This window comes from Megascapheus bottae, chromosome 15 (genome assembly GCF_031878675.1).
Source record: "Megascapheus bottae isolate mThoBot1 chromosome 15, mThoBot2.hap1, whole genome shotgun sequence".
Classification (NCBI taxonomy): Eukaryota; Metazoa; Chordata; class Mammalia; order Rodentia; family Geomyidae; genus Megascapheus; species Megascapheus bottae.
This window is the reverse complement of record NC_143523.1, coordinates 1715649-1735873: the sequence shown is the minus strand read 5'-3', so window position 1 is coordinate 1735873 and position 20225 is coordinate 1715649. Positions and strand designations below refer to the sequence as shown.

Here is a 20225-nt window from a genome sequence, read left to right as displayed (position 1 = left end):
GGGATTTTGATTGACAAGAGAGGTGTCGTCGGGGAGAACCTCCGTGCTGTAACAAGAAGGAGGGGGTCAGCTGGCCCCCCACCTGGCTCCTGCATCTGAAAGCTCAGAGGTCCCCGAGGTCCCTGTGGCCCGTGGTAGCCCACCTGACCCTCCCACCACCCAGATTCTGCCAGCCCGCTCTGCCTGTGCTTTCACCTAGGACACACGAGCATTGTCCAGGCTTCCACCTTCCCCATCTGTGCGCTACGGCAGCAGCTCCTGGCCTGAATGTCTGCCCAGAAACAAATGAATTCACCAGAAACGGCTTTCCAGGACCAGCACGTCTATCACAAAGGCGGACAGGGTCAAGCATGGAGACTCTGCTGGCACGGCGACTGGCAGCTCTGGCTGGGGGTCCCCTTGACGCCCGTCCCCGCTGTGTGCCTGTCCCCGCACCTCCAGTGCCACCTTCCACTGGCGTCTTATTCATTTACCAGCCAGGGAAGCAGAGCAAAGACAGGAGATGGAGCAAGAACTCCACACTCTGCCCCACCCCTCCTCCACCAGAGCCCCGCACGGGTGCTGGAGGTAGGGCTTCCGCTCCTTGCATGCCTGGAGCCCACGCTTGCTCCTCAGCTGCCTCCATCCCCACGCTCATCGTGGGTCTGCTGGTGTTTTCCTTCTCCTGTGGCTGTCTTCTTTCAGAAGACCACTGGGCTACTCCACCCTCCACTCTGTGGCGGGCAGTAGAGTCACGGGACTTCTCAGTTATGTACGATAAACTTCCCCATCCCCACCTTGGCCCCTCCAGGATCTCATCCATTTGGCCAGAGAATGGGGCACAGGATGAGGCTCCTCCAGGGGCAGCCAAGGGCCTGGGGTCTCCGGCCCCACCCCAGTGCCTACCTGCCTCCATTCCCATCTCGCCTGGCCTGTACTCAACGGCCCCTCACCACGGGATGTCCCAGGCCATGGCCGAGGGCTCTTGCCATGTCCAGGGATGCCCTGTAGCACCACAGCTGTGACAGTGGCCAGGTTCCCGTGTGCCCACACCAGAGAGCGTTTGGAAGGCCAGACCACAGCACAACAGAACTTGACCTGATTTGTTCTTCTGGCCCTGCCCCAGGTCTGTGCCAGAATCAGCTTTCTGAAATACTCACCCCAGGGACACCCCAAGGGCCTCTCCTGTCACCACCACAGCACGCTCTGCCTGTCTGAGGGGCCGAGGCACGAAGCGGTCACACCAGGCCTTGCAATCTGATGCTTCCTCTCCTTGAGTGATGCTTGCTGAAGAACTCTTGGCCCATGTGAGACCCCAGAGGGCCAAGCCCAATGCCCCAGGGTGCTCTGGCCTCTGGGACACTCAGTCTGCTCTGCCCTCAAGCTGAGCCCTGTCCTGGAATGTGCTCCAGGCCAGCTCTCGGCAGGACTGACCATCCCCAGAGCAGACCTGGGCACTAGTCCTGTGCGGCCTCAGCTAGGATCAGATGTGTGCTCTGTGCTCTAGTGAGAGAGAGGGACGGACATGGGAGAGGAGGGTAGCTGGCTGGTTCACTGAGTGGGAAAGGAGGAAACTATTTATTCAAAAGCAGCCTGACTGTCTACTCATTTTTCTGCGAGGGTGTATTCTCTCGGCAGGTGGGACGTGTGGTTAGGACACGTCTGTGTAAGGCTGCACAGCAGAGCCGGGGATGGAAGGGCTTCTGGCTGGCCCTGCCATGGGGCTCCACCCCCAGAGCCTCGCACGCTGTCCACAGCGCTGTCTTCCTCCCTCAGAGGACCCCACCCTTTCCAGCCACACGAATAATCCCGCAGGTCCCATTAGTGGGAGAAGCCCTGGAAACGATTGCAATCACAATTCTTCCTGGGAAAGCTCCAGCCGTAGGCTTCCCCTCCAGTGTGCAGAGCTGCCGAGATGGCTGTCATGGCCTGAGATGGTTTCTCAGGCCACCTCCCGGGCCCTGTTTAGCAAAGAGCAAAACACGAGTATGTTTCAGGCACGCCTGCTCCCACGCAGACGGCCTTGTGGATCAGAAAACAAAGTCTTTCTCCTTCCAAGGGACACCCCTCCATCTAAGTGACACCCTCCTTCCAAGGGACGCCCCTCCTCGCAAGCCCTCACAGGAAGCCAAGGCATTCAGTATAGCAAATGAGAGTGGGGGAACAGAGAACAACACTCTGCTTGCTCAGACACTGTTCAAACACAAGCCTCTTCCCAGCAAAGATGGCTCTGTTTGCAAAACCAGCACACACCTGCCGAGCCAGAGAGCGCTGAGTGGTGATAGAAGCGAGCAGACAGAAAGAACAGGGCAAGCAAACGAGATCCCGCACAGCCAGGAAAGCAACAAGCGCCATGTTGGCAAGAGATGCGGAGCAGATGAGGTGGGGCCCAGCAGAGGCGGGCGCTGTCCAAATCCTAGATCCTTCTAGAGGACAGGGCACCAGAATGGCCAGCTGTGGGGCTTCCCCAAGGGTGCTGGCCATTCACAGTTGGAATGATGTGGAAGAGATTCGCCAGTGCCAAGAGCAGGGTCAGGGTGACCCCCCTTGTTACCAGGGGTGCTGAGGCAGGGTGCCGTGGCCCGTTGCCAGGGTGCTGCCCCCTGGATGCGCCACAGTGAAGGTCTGCAGAGGTACACACATGGAGAAGAAGGGATGGAGGGCAATCCCAGTTTTCTGCTTCTTGCATCTTCATTTCAGGTCTGCGTTCAAACGAGAGCTGAGGGCAGCAACACGTGGGGAGCCACAAGTGGTCAGACCAGAGGCGCTGTGGGCTCCAGGCATCCTTACTAAGGCATGTCACAGCTGTGAGGGGACAGTGACCAAATCTGTGCCTGGAATCCTAGCCAGGTTAAGTCAGAGCCAGGTGGTGACAAAGGGGAGGAGTATCAGAGGAAGTATGGAAATGTGAGGACCGCAAGATGAGGAGATAGCCTGAGAGAGGCCTGTGAGCTATGTGTAGGGAGACAGAGACAGACAGGCAGGCAGGCAGAGAGACGGACAGACAGAAAGATAGGCACAGATAGGCAAGCAGGTAGGCAGGCAGAAAGACAGGCACAGACAAGCAAACAGGCAGGCAGATAGACAGGCAAGCAAGCAGACAGGCAGATAGACAGGCAGGCAAGCAGGCAAGCAGGCAGGCAAGCAGACAGACAGACAGACAGGAAGGCAGGCAGGCAGACAAACTGATTGAGCAGAAGGCAGTATGTGTTTATGGATGTGCATGGAAGACAAGCAAAGAGGCTTAGACTCAGCAAGGAAGAAGAGACAATGTGTGATGGGGATAAGAGGGAGAGAAGCAGAGAACATGCCTGTGTGTGTGTATGTGCATACCCCAGAGATAGGAATGTGTGTCATACAACGTATTTGTCACACAGAAAGAGCACAGACCCACGTGTGTCTCAGCACCTGCTTTTCTGACAGAGCTCAGGGCTGGCACTTGGTCCCCAATGACTTTTGCCCCTAAACTTCTTAGAACTAATGGTAACTGCAGCACCTCCCAGCTCGTGTGATTCCCGGCCAGTCTCTTGAAGAAAGCCACAGTGCTGGTGTGTGGCCCCTCCACAGCCCTCCCGGCGTGTGCCCTGAACGCCCCAAGGACACAGACCCAAGACTGCTGTCGCTGATCACAGGAGTTCTGTTTCATAATGTCATGTGTATGCAGGCACAAAGGACCTTGAATAACCAAAGCAATCAAGCTAAAAATGAACAGATAAATAAAAAGGCTGGTGGTATCACAATGCCAGATTGCAAATCATACTACAAAGTCATCGTAACAAGAAGGCATGGTTTTAGCACAGAACTAGACCCAAAGGTTCATGAAACAGACTAGAAGACCCAGAAATCAGTCCCCTGCCAACCGACGTGTCTGCCTCCTGAGCAGCTGGGATCACAGGCTGGTCTCACTCCACGGGCCCACACCAAACATGCTGTTTGTGTGTTTAGCAGTACTTCAGCCAAATCGCTCTGTGAGAAGCACACAGCTCTTTACTAAGAAGGAAGTCAGCAGAGTTCCTGGCACTTTGGGATCTAAGTAGTTATGTTGTGGCAGTGTTCATATTTCCATTTTTTGTTATTGTTGTTGTTGTTTATTTGTTTCTTTTGTCAGTAGTAGGGCTTGAACTCGGCCTGAGTGTTGTCCCTGAGCTCTTCAGCTCAAGGTTACAGCCCAAGCCCTGGAGCCACAGCGCCACTTCTGGCTGGCTTTGAACCTCGACCCTCAGATCTCGGCCTCCTGAGTAGCTAGGATGCCAGGTGTGAGCCACGGCCCCCAGCAGCCTTCGTGTTTTTGTCTTGGGAAACCTCTGAAGCGTGTTGGGCCATTCTGGAGGGTAGAAGAGGAAGACTCGGGGATGACGGAGAAAGCGAGGAGTGGCTGATGGCTGCGTCGCAGGAGCCAGCACAGGTCTTCGCAGCTGCACTCGGCTGGTGCTCGTGCAGGACGCTGGCCAGCCTTGAAAGGCAGCCCGGGGCATCCAGGATCCGGACCTGCCCTGCGCCTGGGCTGGCAAGCCACTGCTAGAACAAGAGTAGTCAATCCCAGCTGCTCTGAGGGACAAGGACGCGTGAAATCTGAGCCATTCAAGACCGGCGAGAGCACTGGCACAGGTGGCGAATGGTCTCCGAGGCAGATGGTACTTTTTAATACCGGCGTTTGATAATAATTCACAGAAGTACACACCATAAGCACCCACTCGCTTCTCACCTTTCTAATGTGACTGCTCAGGAAATCGGAGGCATAAATCCCACACTCGTCAAAGAAAGAACCTCTCTGTCCAGTCGGGGTGGACCCTGGGGTTCTGCCACCTCCTGGTCCTCCCCACCCCCCGGGCAGGGCAGCACCCACCTCGCCCTTTCCGCACAGCGTCTGAGCAGAGTCTGGCCCATCAGCTGTGTCCCCGCAGGCCCCAGGAAAGCGTTTTTGCTCTTGTCCATGAGTCCACCCAGCTGTCTTTCCTGACGAGCCTCTGCACCCAGGGCTTCTTTACCGCCTGCCACCAGACAGCGATGGCTGAGGCCTCCCCCACGCTTCAGCCCCTGGTCCAGCCCACCCGTGCCTAACATGAGCCTGTCCTCCACCCTACACCGCCCCCGCCTCATCTGGGTTCCAGCACGGACAGGTAAAGGACAGCTTTAGAAATCACGCAAGTGAACAGAAGGCTCTGGCCGTCCAACAGTGAGGGCAGTGGTCGTGTCAAGGAGGTGTCGGAGGCCGCTGGGCCCATGCTTCGTGCAGGAGGGGCAGGGGAGGGAGACGTAGCCCTGCACACGGGGCGTCCTGTCCAAGGGAGAGGGGAGTGTGGAGAGACCGCCCTGAGCTCTGGGCTGCCGGGGGCCGGCCCGCAGGAAGCAGCCAGGCTCGGGCCCTGTGTGCTTCCACACTGGAAGGAGACAGCTCCTATGGCTGCCTGGACTGGTCACTCGGGAGCAGGGGCCTCGAACACTGGCCTGTCGAAGCCTCCTGAGGAACTAGGACTTCTGGTCCAAGTCACTGTGCCCTGCTCCCTTCTGAAGGCCAAGGCTTGAAGGAGCTGGACGGATGGATGGCTCCCTGGCAGGCCTGCCGGGCTGCTCTGGGACCCCGTGTCAGTAGCTGCAGGACAAGCAGGGGAGGGAGGCTGGCGGCTCCAGTGAGCCGGCTGCCTGAAGAAGACCCCATCTCAGCCAGGTGCCTGTCCTCCCAGCTGCCCGGATCACGAGGCTCACAGTCCTCCTGTTTCCCTGGTGGACACCAGGGCCCTCGTCCAGAGGGCAGCGCCTCCCAAAGAAGCCCTGCTGAGAGCCATGCAGCAGCGGCAGCCCGCTGAGCCAGCTCTGTCGGCTTCTGCTCCAGCCTCGCCCTCCCCTCCACAGCAGGGCTGCCAGAGAGGACGGCCACACACACAGCAGTGTCAGCAAGTGCACAGACTGGCTTCCATCTTCTCCCAAAGGAAGCGCTCAGCTGGCATTCAAAGTCACAGCAGGAGAGGATGCCCACGGCTGCACCATACATAAAGCATCTGACATGTGCAAGGCGGAGCCACCCTAGAGGACAGAGCTCCTGGGTCTAAGATGAATTTCCTGGGGACACCCTGGTGTCACCCTGCTAATTGTAAACAGATTGACAGGCTTCATTCGAGGCCCCAGCAGGGCCGGAAGGAGGAAGCCCCAGGAGAAAGCTGCTTGTCACACACTTCCCACGAGACAGCCGAGTGTCACACACTCCCCATGAGACAGCCATGCGTCACACACTCCCCATGAGACAGCCAGTGTCACACACTCCCCACGAGACAGCCGAGTGTCACATACTCCCCACGAGACAGCCATGCGTCACACACTCCCCATGAGACAGCCGAGCGTCACACACTCAGCACGAGACAGCCCTGTGTCACACACTCCCCACGAGACAGCCGAGTGTCACACACTCCCCACGAGACAGCCATGCGTCACACACTCCCCACGAGACAGCCGAGTGTCACACACTCCCCACGAGACAGCCGAGTGTCACACACTCCCCACGAGACAGCCATGCGTCACACACTCCCCACGAGACAGCCGAGTGTCACACACTCCCCACGAGACAGCCGAGTGTCACACACTCCCCACGAGACAGCCGAGTGTCACACACTCAGCACGAGACAGCCGAGTGTCACACACTCCCCACGAGACAGCCGAGTGTCACACACTCCCCACGAGACAGCCGAGTGTCACACACTCAGCACGAGACAGCCGAGTGTCACACACTCCCCACGAGACAGCCATGCGTCACCCACTCCCCACGAGACAGCCGAGTGTCACACACTCCCCACGAGACAGCCGAGTGTCACACACTCCCCAAAACACAGCCGTGTGTGTTCACATACTTCCCATCACACCCATGCACTGAAATGGAAATAAGATTTTGTTCTTGCAAATACAATGTCCTGTTGATCAAGCAGTTCATCAAGCCATACAGAAGTGGCAGTTCCAAAGGCTCAGAGTGGAAAACCATGACACCAGGGTTACCCGAAACCAGGTCGGCTCACAGGACTCTCTTAAAGGACTCGGAAGTGGTGAACACAGGTTGTTTATCCTTCTACCGTGTGTGCGTGTGTGTGTGTGTGTGTGTGTGTGTGTGTGTGTGTGTGAGGGGGGAGGGCAGAAGGGAGGGGGAGGAGAGGGGGAGGAGGGAGCTGGGTGCGGTGCACTCTTCTCCACAGTGCTCAGGTCAGAGGTGTCCGGATTTCAGGTATTTTCTCATTTGGACCTGGATCTCAGCACAAAGTTTGTTTCACAGACACGTCGCTCACATCAGCTGATGACAATTTTGCACAGTAATTGTAACACCTTTGTACAGGAAGCTGTGAAGGGTGTGGGATTTGGTGTCACCTCCCGGGAGAGCCAGGAAGCCTGGCATCGGGGAGCACTGCAGATGCTGCTCCTCAGGTACAAATCGCCTACGGCAGTTTCTCCTAAGCTTTTACAGTAGTGCGTGAACAGCTCGAGCCAGCACGGCAGGGGCAGAGTCTCCCGCACTCTTCCAGACCACCGGGCTGGAGAATCACCATGGCAGAGACAAGCAGAACAGGCCTGGGTTCCAGTCACCGGCACAACGCGACCACGAGATCCAGACCCACTCGTCTTCCCCTGCACCCCTCCTCCACCACTCAGCCCCTCCCCTCTGGGACCGCTCAGGAGAAACACAAGCCTGCCGCACAGAGAGGACACACTGGCCCGGGTCTCGCACACCTCTCATTGCCACTGTGGTTTGAACGCAACATGCCACATGCTCAGGGCGTCTGTCCCATGCCCAGGGGCTGTGGGGCTGCACTGGGGGCTGGAGCAGGGCTCCGGGCACTTCTCTGGAGGGCCTTCTCCCTCTCCAGCACACTCTGCAGGAGAGAATAGCCAAGCTCCCAGCATCAAGACCAGGGCCATGGCTCAGCTCCTGGCCTTGGGACTTCTAAGCAACGCCTTCCCTGGAGCAGGACACAGGCGTGCCACAGTGCTGGCCCTGGGCTGGGAGGCAGGGCCAGAACGATACCCGAGGCCACTGTCCCTTCTCACTCACCAGCTGCAGATCCTGGACACAGCACGCAGCCTACCTGAGAAGGGGGCTGTCCGGAGAGGTATTTTGATGGGTGTCAAGGTCAGGAAATGGCAGGGCTGCACGCAGGAAGGGGACAGGTCGTGGAGTCCCTCGGGGTCCACAGTAACCATGGCGGTGGTGGCAGCAGCTGCAGCAATGGCGATGGTGGGACTGTGGTTGATCGGCTTAAAGCTCCTGTGACAGCCACCTGCGGGGACAGAGCACAAGGTCAGCAAGGACAGCAGTGCGCATGGGTGACAGAGGTTGGGGTGCAGGATGACAGCAGGACCCCACGTGGGGGATGATCACAAGTCTCCTCCATGGCTGTCAGAGGCTTCCCTGAGACTAAGACATGTGGACATGGCCACCTTGGGAAGAAGAAGGAGGGCAGGAGGGTCTCGGGGTGGCAGAGGCTGGGGACGCAGGCGCCTCTGACAGCCATGGAGGAGACCTGGCTGTGCCCAGGGTGGAGGAGAGCGAGGCTCTGTGAGCCGAGGACCCCCGCGAGGCCGCCAGTCACGGTATCGCTCTGTGACTCGAGTGCCTCTCGGAGGGGTGGCCGAGCCCACCTGGCTCTTCCCCAGATGGGCGCACGGAGAGCCCTGGACGTCCAGACCCCTTTCCTGGGCCAGGTGTCTGTTTATTAGGAAATCCGCTGGCTCTCCGTGGCCTGCTCTTGTGGGAGGCGGCCTGGCCAGGGCCCTCCCCGGCCTCAGCCATTGATCAGCATGTACTTGCTTTCCCGGGACTGGACAGACAGGAGTGTGTGTGTGTGACCTGCCGAGGAGGTGAGGCGTTAAATATTCAGTGTGCCAGCGCTGCCAGTGAGGCTGGCCTGGTGGGCCCAGATTTGGGGCGTGGTTTCAAGTGAGTGGTGTCAGGAAATCCTCATGGTGGCTGGCATGAGTCACTGCCATGCCCAGCAGCCATGCTCTCTGTGATGAGTGACTCGGTGAAAAAGTAGACCACAACTCATTTGCAATGTCTGCTCCACTAACGGTTTCAGCTCTGGTGAGAATCCTGCAGGTGCAATTGACTCCAGACTGGCAATTATTTCTGCAGAAAATGACTGATAGTACGGGGACGAGAGGCATGCAGAACCCACGCCGTGGACCCCCAGAAGATGCCAGGGCAGCTTCCTCCTGCTCTTGGGGGCCCGGAATTCCCCTCCACCCCCCTCTTCCCTTCCCCAAGACCCGCCTCGAGCCCAGTGCCCCTGTGTCAGGGTGGCTCTGTGAGGCAGCCAGTGCTTCATTTTTCTTGCTGTTCACTGTTCTGGCTGTTTCTGGAAAGAGACATCCAGTTCCTGGTATTGCCACAAGTTCTGAATGTGCCAAGGAGGCAAATCAAGCACAGGTGGAAGGCATGCCCAGCTTCGTGGCCCTCACCAAGTCATCCTCTCATCCTTGCCCTTCCAGAGCCTGGCCCACAGGGAGCCCCAAGACCTATGCACCCATGCTCACCAGCCAGGCTAAGTCCCCAGGCGTGAAGACTGAGGGCCAGGGGCTTCAGAATCTTTACACTGAAACCCCTTCCACCTCACTCCCCCTGAAGGAATTTCAGAAGTGACTTCCTGGCATAGCTGTTCTTCTGTCCCATAATACAGCCCTTTGGCTTTTCTGGACTGTGTGTGTCCATGTGGAAACATGCTTGTCCATGCCCAGACAGTCTACACACATGGAGAATGCATCTACACACACAGACGGTTCCGTGCACACAGGCTAGTTTTGCATACAGACTGTGGCTATCCATGCAGGGTTGTGTCTGTACGTGTGGAGACTGGGTCTGTATGTGCACAGCCCGTAGTCTTGGCTTATGTACAGTCCTAGCACACACACACCATGTCTGCACACATGCAGATTACACACTTGCAGCCACTCTTAGTCTTGTAATGCAGCTGTGACAGGGAGATGAGTTATTTAATGCCAGGATGGTGAATTCTCATAGCTCCACTCATCAGTTTAGAAATACTAATTTATTGTTATTTTGTAATTTTCATGTAACTTAGTGTATAATAATTTGAATATTTGTTTTATTAAAACTAGAGATTGATTACACTACCTCAAAGAACAAATTGCTACGAATACTCAGTAATCTAAATGATTGCTGCAATGGGCCAAGCCAGGAAAGGAAGAGAGAAGTAGCAGTGGTGACAGAGGAGTGAAGATGATGCAATCCAGTGTGTGTGTGTGTGTGTGTGTGTGTGTGTGTGTGTGTGTGTGTGTCTGGACAGGGCCCCTGACTATGTACAACTCAATATGTCAATAAATATAAGGACAGCAGATTAACAACGAGTCACTGATGGCTACAGAGCAATGCTCTGATCTCCTGTCTGCCTCCCGTCCACCTGGCCAGCACCCAGCGCCCGCCTGCAGGAAGGAGCAGGGGTGCAGCGGCATGGCCTGGGGGCCCGGGAGGGGCAACAAGGCCCACAGACCCCGCCAAGCTGGTGCCAAGCTGGTTCCAGGGTCATTGCATCCCCAGACCCACGGCCCATCAGAACCAAGACTCGCCTGCCTGTGGCACGCACATCCATCTCCCAGGCAGAAGGCGCTGCAAAGCTGTGCCAGTGTGCTAACGAGCAGGTGCTCACCGGGGTGTCAGTCGGAGACGTGTTTGTCTGTTCCTGAGGCATTTAGTGGCTGAGAGTGCTCAGGTGCTTTCAGAGAGGATTTCCACAGCGCCTCGCATGGGCACATGCACGCTGTACAGTCACGCGCTCATACAGACACGCACATGATCTCGCGTGAGTTTGTATCTAGCATCTACATGTAAGTGAAAACATGACGCTGGCCTTTCTGGGCCTGGCCTACTTCAGGTAATAAGATGTTTTCCATGTCTTTCCAGTTCCCTGCAAATGACAGAAGCATTTCAAACTTCTTTATGGCTGAATAATATTCTATTGCTCATGCAGATCACGTTTTATCTACCTGCATCTTAAAACCAACATTATGAAGCTGAAGCATGTCTTGGCTGGGCTGTGACTACGGGTCAGAGGAGGTGGACAGCCAGAGAAGGGGAGGAGTGTGAGTAGTGACAGAATACTTCGTGCACATGCATGAAAGCAGAACGTTTGGGAAGGGGGAGAGGAGGGCAGAGGGGACTCTCTGATCAGGACGTACTGTATACCTAAATGGACATAGTAAGATGAAAGCCCCTTGCACAGCTCATTAATGTTAACGTTGTAAAAGTAACTTCCAGGTTGCTGAGGCCCTGTTCTACCAGTGCTCCGGAGAACAGCATGTCTACCTCCTCCAGCGTGCAGCAGGGGAGCCTCGTCCTGAACCGGCGCCTCCAGCCCCAGCGGCAGAGCCAGCTCCTCGCCGCCAGACGGCAGCCTGGCTCCCTGACCTTGGGTGAGGGACAACATCCTCTTTGTTTGCACAGCAACGGAAGTTCTGCGAGGGCAAAGCCCGGCTGTTCATCACCACACTTCATCACGCTCACTCTTCCCTGCCTCGTAATAGCCCATGTCAGCCATAAAGCACGGGAAATTGTTCTCAACCTGCGCCTTTCTCATCGAAGATGCAGTTAGACAGCACTGCAATCGGCCGGCTGACGGATTTTCGGTGATTTCCTGCCTTGCGTGCCAATCTCCATGGTGAAAATAAGATGACTGCCTGGTGACTGGGGCCACGCCGGCACTCTCCTCCTCCACCTGCCGGGGGCTCCGCCCCGGCCTCTCCAGGTGTGCGCACACACTGCTCCTTTTCCAGTCTGAGGTCCATGTGTCCACACAGACGTCATTCCTGGAAACCACACTTTCACCAGAAACCGGCTCCAGACCAGGGTTCACACACACCTTGGTGTGTGCATGGCACTCGAGAGTGGAAACAGAAGATAAACGAGTTCCGGACACTCCTCGCCCTCGGCAGCCTCTGCTGAGCCCCCAGGGCCCCCTGAGTATAGCCAGGCACAACCCCAGTGGCCCTGCTAGAGTCTGTGCCCCAAGGCAGAGGAAAGCAGAGAAGCCGTCAGCTCCTGCTTAGCCCAGACAGACACTGACGAGGCTCGGGGAGGCGTGAGGGTGATGCCGACCCAGCCAGGGCACTGGACGCAGGACCCCTGGAGCAGGCGGCCCAGGACACACAAGGCCTTCTGGGTCAGCTGCAGTGAGCCGGAGCCTCATGGAGGGCCCTGGTCTCCAGGCAGGCCTGGCCTCTGTGACCACGCCCCCCACACTCTACCCTCCTGGGCCCAGGTGAAGGAAGTTGAGGAGCACTTGGAAGGGAGCACAGAATGGGGAGGAGGCTGAGGCTGCTGAAGACCTGCCTGGAGCAGGAGGGGCCGCCCTGGCAAGCGAGGAGAGCCAGCAAGGCTGAGCCAGGGCAGCCTCAGAGCCAGGGCAGCCAAGGGTTGGAAGGCAGCAGGAAGCACTCTGAGGATGTCAGAGGGAAAGTTTCAAAAGGGAAACAGCCACCCAAAGGCCCGGAAGCAGCTACTAAGAGAACAGAGAGCAGCCCGCCTCCCCCACCCCCAGCTGCTGCAGGAGCCCCACATAGCAGGAGACAGGGAGGGAAGAGGAAAGGCTGGTAAGCTGGAGCTGGGTCTCCAGGGGTCTTACACTTGGGGCTTCAGTCACCCAGGGGGTGTGAGCAGCCTTTCCACAGCCCCCCATCCCAGCAGCAGGCTGGATACTGGGGTGCAGGGAGCCTCCACTCCAAGTGCAGCTGGCCAGTGACCACCCGGCTCTCTGTCTGCCAGGTGTCTGGCCAATGGCAGTCGCCCCCACCTCCCCCACCTGTCCTGCAGGGCCTCAAGGCCCCTGGAGCTTGGAGACCTTGAGCAGAGCACCCCACGTGACCCCGTGACCCCGTCGCCGGATCCCACAGTGCCCAGCCAGCTGTGTGGCGCTGCTGGGCTGCCCTGGGCTGCCCTGGGGACTGGTGGGCAGTGCTCAGGCCTGGCTGGTCCCTGCTCATTCCCCAGCTCTGTGTGTCCGCCCCTTCTCCTGCACATGGCTTTCGGGTCCTGAGCCCATCTGCTCTTTCCTGCCGGGCACATCTGTGGAGGAAGCATGTGGAATGAGCCCTTAGCTGAGGGCACAGCGGGGTGGCCTGTGATCTGCTGGTCTTAGCCATGCACTTCTCTACTTTCAAGCTTCTGGGCTAGCAAGGCCAGGGTCTCCCCTCCCACTGAGCACATTAGATCTGTGGCTCGGGCTGTCTGGGCACTTCGTCTTGACTCCTGATTAGGTGGCACTCGCTGTCCCCTGCTGTGGACAGTCGGGGGGTGTAGGTTGGGCAAGGCCCTGAACTTGCACACTGGAGTGATGCACAGAGAATGTGCCACGTGGGGTCTGAAGCTCTGCCAGCTCCCTTCCCTCCTCCTGGCTGTGACTAGGACATACTGGCACAATGCCAGGGTAAGGTGAAGGGACGGAAAATGTGTCCGAGGGCCTCAGATGGGTGAGACACCATGGCAGTCCTGGCCTGCACCTGCATCCTGAGCTGGGCTGACACCGACCCTGCCCAGGTCTGTCCCTCAGGGGCCTCCCTGTCCTGGGCCCTGCCACCCAGCCAGCACACTCTACACACCAAGCTCCAGATGTGGTCATGGAAGCCCACATGTGTGTACACACAGGCATGAGCACGCGTGCACACACACACACACACACACACACACACACACACACGTTCTCCTTATGGCTGCCATGCAAGCTGATGCCAGCTGTACTCTTACACGGCTGTGGCAGGCAGAAGTGGGCACATGAGCCTGGATGCAACGTCTCAGACCCTGTGGGTACCCCAGGCCCTCCGGGGCACCCCCCCCCAGCTGCTGGCTTGCCCTGTGGCATTAGCAAAACCATTTCACTAACTGAGGATGCCAGCACGCCGGTGGCCTTCCTCCTCCGACTCCACACTCACACCTTGACCTTCCAGCATCCGTCTCAAGAACGTGATGGCAGGAGGCAGCTGTCCAGCCCACACCCAGAGCCCATACCACGCCACTGTTCCCACGGAGCACGGTCTACCACGGCCGACACCCACTCACCCTCCCACTTCTGGCTGGCGTGTGAAACCCACACTGGGCCCGGCTGAGGCACCCAGCCCCGTGTCCCCGACTCCTGAGACGTTTCTGGGGCATCCACAGCGTGCAGGGTGTGAGGGCTGCATCTCAGCCACCCACCGGGCGCACAGCAGCAGCTTGCCTCCGCCCTGGAGAGCGAATGCTAATGGGCTCATTAGAGGGAGATGAAGCCAGGCCCTGGGACTCCTCCATGCTGAAGACAAGGCTGCCTGAAGTGCATACTTATTTTCCTAGAAGAGAGAGCGCCACACTCCTCCCGCAGAGGCGGGTCCACGGCATGCCAGCACGGCCTGGCTGCTGGGGTCTCTCGGTCTTCCCTAAGAAGGTCTCCTTCCAGAGTTTGCCTAGAGTTCAGGCTCTAGAGGCCGTGTCTGCTCTCAGCCTCCAGCCCCCGAGCACAGAGCTCCTGGTCGCACGGACAAGATGGCCTGCCCAGAACCAAACCCAGCGCAGACAGCCTGCTCGAGCCTGTGCATGGACACACCTAGAATTCTACTGGAACCATCCAGGAATGAATTCAGAAAATACATTTGGGAGCCAGGACTTGGACATGGCATATGAGAGCCACGATGATCTTTAAGACTCCTGATGTGGTCACTGCCAGCACACTGGGCTTGTGGCATCAAGGCAGAAGAAAAGGGACCATCTACCACAGACCCCAGCAACAGGAGGGACTGTCCACCACAGACCCCAGCAAGGGGAGGACCGTCCACCACAGACCCCAGCCATGGGAGGGGCAGTCCACCAGAGACCCCAGCCATGGGAGGGGCGGCCCACCACAGGCTCCATCCACCACTGGCTCCAGTGAGTCCCCTCGCTGTAGGACCAGGAAGCCCATTCTGGCTGCCTACACACTCGCAATACAGCTCAATAGCATGAATGTGACCAAAGCCAACGGGAGGTGGGTGGCCACATGCCAAGGTTTACTTGCATGTCCCCCGCCCCAGCCCACGGCCCATGGCGGGCTCCCCCCACAGACGTTTCAGGACTGGGTTGATGCTGTTACGTCACAGCTCCCCCAGGCCTCCGAAAGCCAGCTGCAGGCACAGCCCCTGGATAGTCTCCAGTAGCTCGCCCTCTCTCCTGCCCGGCAGGCCATGAGATTCCCCAGGGAATGCAATGGGGCGACAGTGAAAATGTCCCTTTGTCAAGTGTCTCTTCTCAGGCATTTATTCTGCACAGGTCTTGAACCAAACTTTCTGATGAATTAAAGTGCTCAAGATCACTGACACTCAGAGGAAGCAGGCGGCCACGTACTGGCTCTCTGCCAGGCTATCAGAGTGTATAATTTAAGAGTGTGTAATTTGAGAGGAAAATGTATTTTCTACAGGAAGACTATTTCTTTCTATACAATTTAGAGATAAGTGCATGTAGGCCACAGAGCCAACCAGTCTTTTCCATAAAAACAGCAAAGGAGAACTAAGCTTTCCACAGTCCTACAGATGAGACCGCAACGAGGGCTGTCCACTGCAGCGAGGGACAGACTGTCCACGGCAGCACAGAGCCGCTCTGGATGGGGACATGGTTAGGTCTGCCAAAGGTGGGTTTAGCCCCCAGGGTTCCCCCACTGTCCTTGGGCCCAGAGCCGGCACAGGTCTGTGTCTGCCCAGACTGGGGCCAGGCAAGAAGAGCTGGACTCTGCAGGAGCTACACTCAGGATTTCAGGACAGAGCTGGACCTCCGTGGTGGGTCAGGACCCTGGGACGGTCTGTCTCTCAGTCCTCCAGGCTCACGGTTCTAGGGAAACAACTTCCCAGCTAGAGTTCACTGGGAAGGAGAAATGAGGCCATTGTGAAGAACTCCAGGTAGATGAAAGAGAATCAGCATGACTGACAGCAGGCTAAACAGCAGCAGGGCAGCCGATACCCTCAGTGAGAAGGGCACAGGAAAAAATCACATGCAGAACAAGATGTCACAGTGGGCAAAATGTTTCTTAGGATAACAAGAAATAAGGCAGAGTTGGTTAAAGATGGTGGAGTTTCCAGGGATTAGAATTATAATTGCTGAAATGTAAAGCTTCTTAAAAGGAGATAGGCAATGAGGAGAGACTTAACAACTGGAAAATATAGCTAAATACATTGCCCAAATAACCACAGAGAACTCGGAGTGAGATGATACTAGAGGAAAACCAAGTGACAGGCAATAAAGGAGCATGATTTGACACGTTCCTTACCAGCATTCTGGACAATGGAATGGAAGCAGATGTAGAAGAGGCAGCATTGGCAGGGGTCTGGCATGATGAGGTACCCACGAACCATGCCCACAGCTGGACCAAGGCTTTACAAAGAGAGCACATCGAGATCCTTTACAGGGAAACTGCAAATGCTGAAGTCAAAGTTAACTTCTTCAATATGGCCAGAGAGAAAAGACGGATGACCTGCACAGACACATCATTGTGGCTGACAGAAAACCTCTGCAGAAATTACAGCAGGTCCTGGGACCCTAGGAAAACATGTCCAAAGAGTTGAGAAGAAAATGACTGCCAACCAGAAAAGCGATCCTTCACAAAGGAGAAATAAATGCACATTTTCTGATGAGAAAAAGCAGAGCTTTTACTGCTTACTGATCTTTATTAAAAATAAATCCTCCCAGACTCTCATGCCTCTAATCCTAGCGACTCAGAAGGCTAAAATCTGGGGATCACAGTTCAAAGCTAGCCCAGGTGGGAAAGTCTACGAGACTCTTACTTCCAAATAATCACAGAAAAAGCTGGAAGTGCAGCTGTGGCGCAAGTGGTAGAATAGAGTACTGACCTTGAGTGAAAGAAACACAGGGACAGCACCCAGGCCCAAAGTTTAAGCCTCAGAAACAGGAAAAAAATTTAAAAATAAATTAAGTCCTAAAAGATGCAATTCCAAAATGATCACGGAACATTAGAAGAAACCGGAGTATAAAACTAAGACAGAAATAGCAAGTACTAACAGATCAATAATCATAATACATGTAAATTGATTAACTGACTAGTAGAAAGATGCATTGCTAATTGGAGAAAATGTAGCTAGTTAATGTCTTAAAAGTACGTGCAAGGTGTGGTACAAAAGTGTTGCCTGTTGGACTGGGAGTTTGGCCTAGTGGTGGAGTGCTTGCCTAGCATGCATAAAGACCAGGGTTCAATTCCTTGGTGCCACATACATAGAAAAAGCAGGAAATGGTGCTGTGGCTCAAGTGGTAGAGCTCTAGCCTTGAGACAGTGCTCATGCCCTGAGTTCAAGCCCAGGACTGGAAAAAAAAGTGTTGTCTGTAATCCCTTTACTTGGGAGGCTAAGAATGTGAGGATTGTTGTCTGAGGCCATCCCTGGCTGAAACGCCAGGAGACCGCTCCGCCTTCCATAGCCGGGGACTTTGTGGAAGAAAGACAGCCAGGGCAATAAGAGGACAGGTGTGGCCACGCGTGTGGGCAGAGAACACAGGTGGCCACGTCCACGGAGCAGGAACCGTGAGCAGTCGCCTTCACCAGGAGGAAGAAGAAGGAGAGTCATCATAGAGGGGGAAACGTGCCAGGGCCTGGGGGCTCACGCCCATAATCCTAGGCCGAGATCTGGGGATCGCGGTTCCAGGCCACCTGTGCAGAAAAGTTCCCAGGAGACCCTCTCCCCAATGAACCACTCAAACACCAGAAGTGGTGCTGTGGCTCAAGTGGTAGAGCGCCAACCTTGAGCACAAAGAGGCTCAGAGACAGCGCCTAGGCCCTGCATTCAAGCCCCACAACCAACCAAAACAAAGCAAACCAAAACAAAGGGGGAAACTCAAACTATAATGAATTATTATCCAAAAAGTAAAACCACGGAAACCCACTACCCTACAATCACCTGCAGCTGCCATTCTCAAATGTGCTCTAATAGAAATACGTAGGTGGACAGACAGCACAAGCGCCAGGTCTTTTTCTCTCGTTAACAAGCACTCATGGCCAACCATTTAGACAGTGTCTAGGGAAGCAAGCAGCCAATCAGGCCACAGACAAACCTCTGCAGTGCTAAAAAAAAGCTGTTGTCATAAGCACCACGTATGTGATACTTGTTAAATTATAAGTAGCAAAACAAAATCTACAAAAGAGAAAATTAACAGAATTATCTGTAAAAAAACAATAGGATATGAAATTATAATCACATGTAATTCATTTTATTATACTTATACAAATACCTGAGTGACTATAAAAATAGTACATTTAGAAACTTATGTAGGAAGAAAGGTATTTTATGGCCTTAAATACTTGATTAGAAAAGGAGATACAGAACAGGATAAAATAAACAAAAGATGGAGTAAAACCAGACGTGAGTAAGGTTGAAAGATGTATAGAATACATAGGTCTAAAAGTTGTTTCTTGAAAGAATTAATAAAATGGACTAATATAATGATGTTGTCAATAAGTAATTTTTATTAGAATCAATTAATTGCACAACGGTGCTTCACTGGAACATGTTCATTTTAGATATAATCCATCAGACACCCCCATCCTTCTCCCTCCTCCTCATCCCCCATCCTTCCCCTCCTCCTCATCCCCCAGCCTTCTCCCTCCTCCTCATCCCCCATCCTTCTCCCTCCTCCTCATCCCCCATCCTTCCCCTCCTCCACATCCCCCATCCTTCTCCCTCCTCCTCGTCCCCCATCCTTCTCCCTCCTCCTCGTCCCCCATCCTTCTCCCTCCTCCTCATCCCCCAGCCTTCTCCCTCCTCCTCATCCCCCAGCCTTCTCCCTCCTCCTCATCCCCTATCCTTCCCCTCCTCCTCATCCCCCAGCCTTCCCCTCCTCCTCATCCCCCATCCTTCCCCTCCTCCTCATCCCCCATCCTTCTCCCTCCTCCTCGTCCCCCATCCTTCTCCCTCCTCCTCGTCCCCCATCCTTCTCCCTCCTCCTCGTCCCCCATCCTTCTCCCTCCTCCTCGTCCCCCATCCTTCTCCCTCCTCCTCATCCCCCAGCCTTCTCCCTCCTCCTCATCCCCCATCCTTCCCCTCCTCCACATCCCCCATCCTTCTCCCTCCTCCTCGTCCCCCATCCTTCTCCCTCCTCCTCGTCCCCCAGCCTTCTCCCTCCTCCTCGTCCCCCATCCTTCTCCCTCCTCCTCATCCCCCATCCTTCTCCCTCCTCCTCGTCCCCCATCCTTCTCCCTCCTCCTCATCCCCCAGCCTTCTCCCTCCTCCTCGTCCCCCATCCTTCTCCCTCCTCATCCCCCATCCTTCCCCTCCTCCACATCCCCCATCCTTCTCCCTCCTCCTCGTCCCCCATCCTTCTCCCTCCTCCTCGTCCCCCATCCTTCTCCCTCCTCCTCGTCCCCCATCCTTCTCCCTCCTCCTCGTCCCCCATCCTTCTCCCTCCTCCTCGTCCCCCATCCTTCTCCCTCCTCCTCGTCCCCCATCCTTCTCCCTCCTCCTCGTCCCCCATCCTTCTCCCTCCTCCTCATCCCCCAGCCTTCTCCCTCCTCCTCATCCCCCATCCTTCTCCCTCCTCCTCATCCCCCAGCCTTCTCCCTCCTCCTCGTCCCCCAGCCTTCTCCCTCCTCATCCCCCATCCTTCCCCTCCTCCTCATCCCCATCCTTCTCCCTCCTCCTCATCCCCCATCCTTCTCCTCCTCCTCATCCCCCATCCTTCTCCCTCCTCCTCGTCCCCCATCCTTCTCCCTCCTCCTCATCCTCCATCCTTCTCCCTCTTCCTCATCCCCCATCCTTCTCCCTCCTCCTCGTCCCCCATCCTTCTCCCTCCTCCTCATCCCCCAGCCTTCTCCCTCCTCCTCATCCCCCATCCTCCTCCTCCTCATCCCCCAGCCTTCTCCCTCCTCCTCGTCCCCCAGCCTTCTCCCTCCTCATCCCCCATCCTTCCCCTCCTCCTCATCCCCCATCCTTCTCCCTCCTCCTCATCCCCCATCCTTCTCCCTCCTCCTCATCCTCCATCCTTCTCCCTCCTCCTCATCCCCCATCCTTCTCCCTCCTCCTCATCCCCCATCCTTCTCCCTCCTCCTCGTCCCCCAGCCTTCTCCCTCCTCCTCAGTCCCCCATCCTTCTCCCTCCTCTCGTCCCCAGCCTTCTCCCTCCTCCTCGTCCCCCATCCTTCTCCCTCCTCCTCATCCCCCATCCTTCTCCCTCCTCCTCGTCCCCCATCCTTCTCCCTCCTCCTCATCCCCCAGCCTTCTCCCTCCTCCTCGTCCCCCATCCTTCTCCCTCCTCATCTCCCAGCC

The 20225-nt window shown here is 56.2% G+C and overlaps 1 protein-coding gene across 1 annotated transcript in view; it reads right to left on the bottom strand.

Moving 5' to 3' along the window:
* The window catches only part of Tcerg1l (transcription elongation regulator 1 like), a 145056-nt gene that overhangs the window by 88533 nt on the left and 36298 nt on the right, over nucleotides 1-20225 (bottom strand). The window contains exon 4 of the mRNA XM_090346825.1: nucleotides 8043-8234. Coding sequence (XP_090202951.1) covers nucleotides 8043-8234 — 192 coding nt within the window. The remainder of the gene's footprint in view (nucleotides 1-8042; nucleotides 8235-20225) is intronic.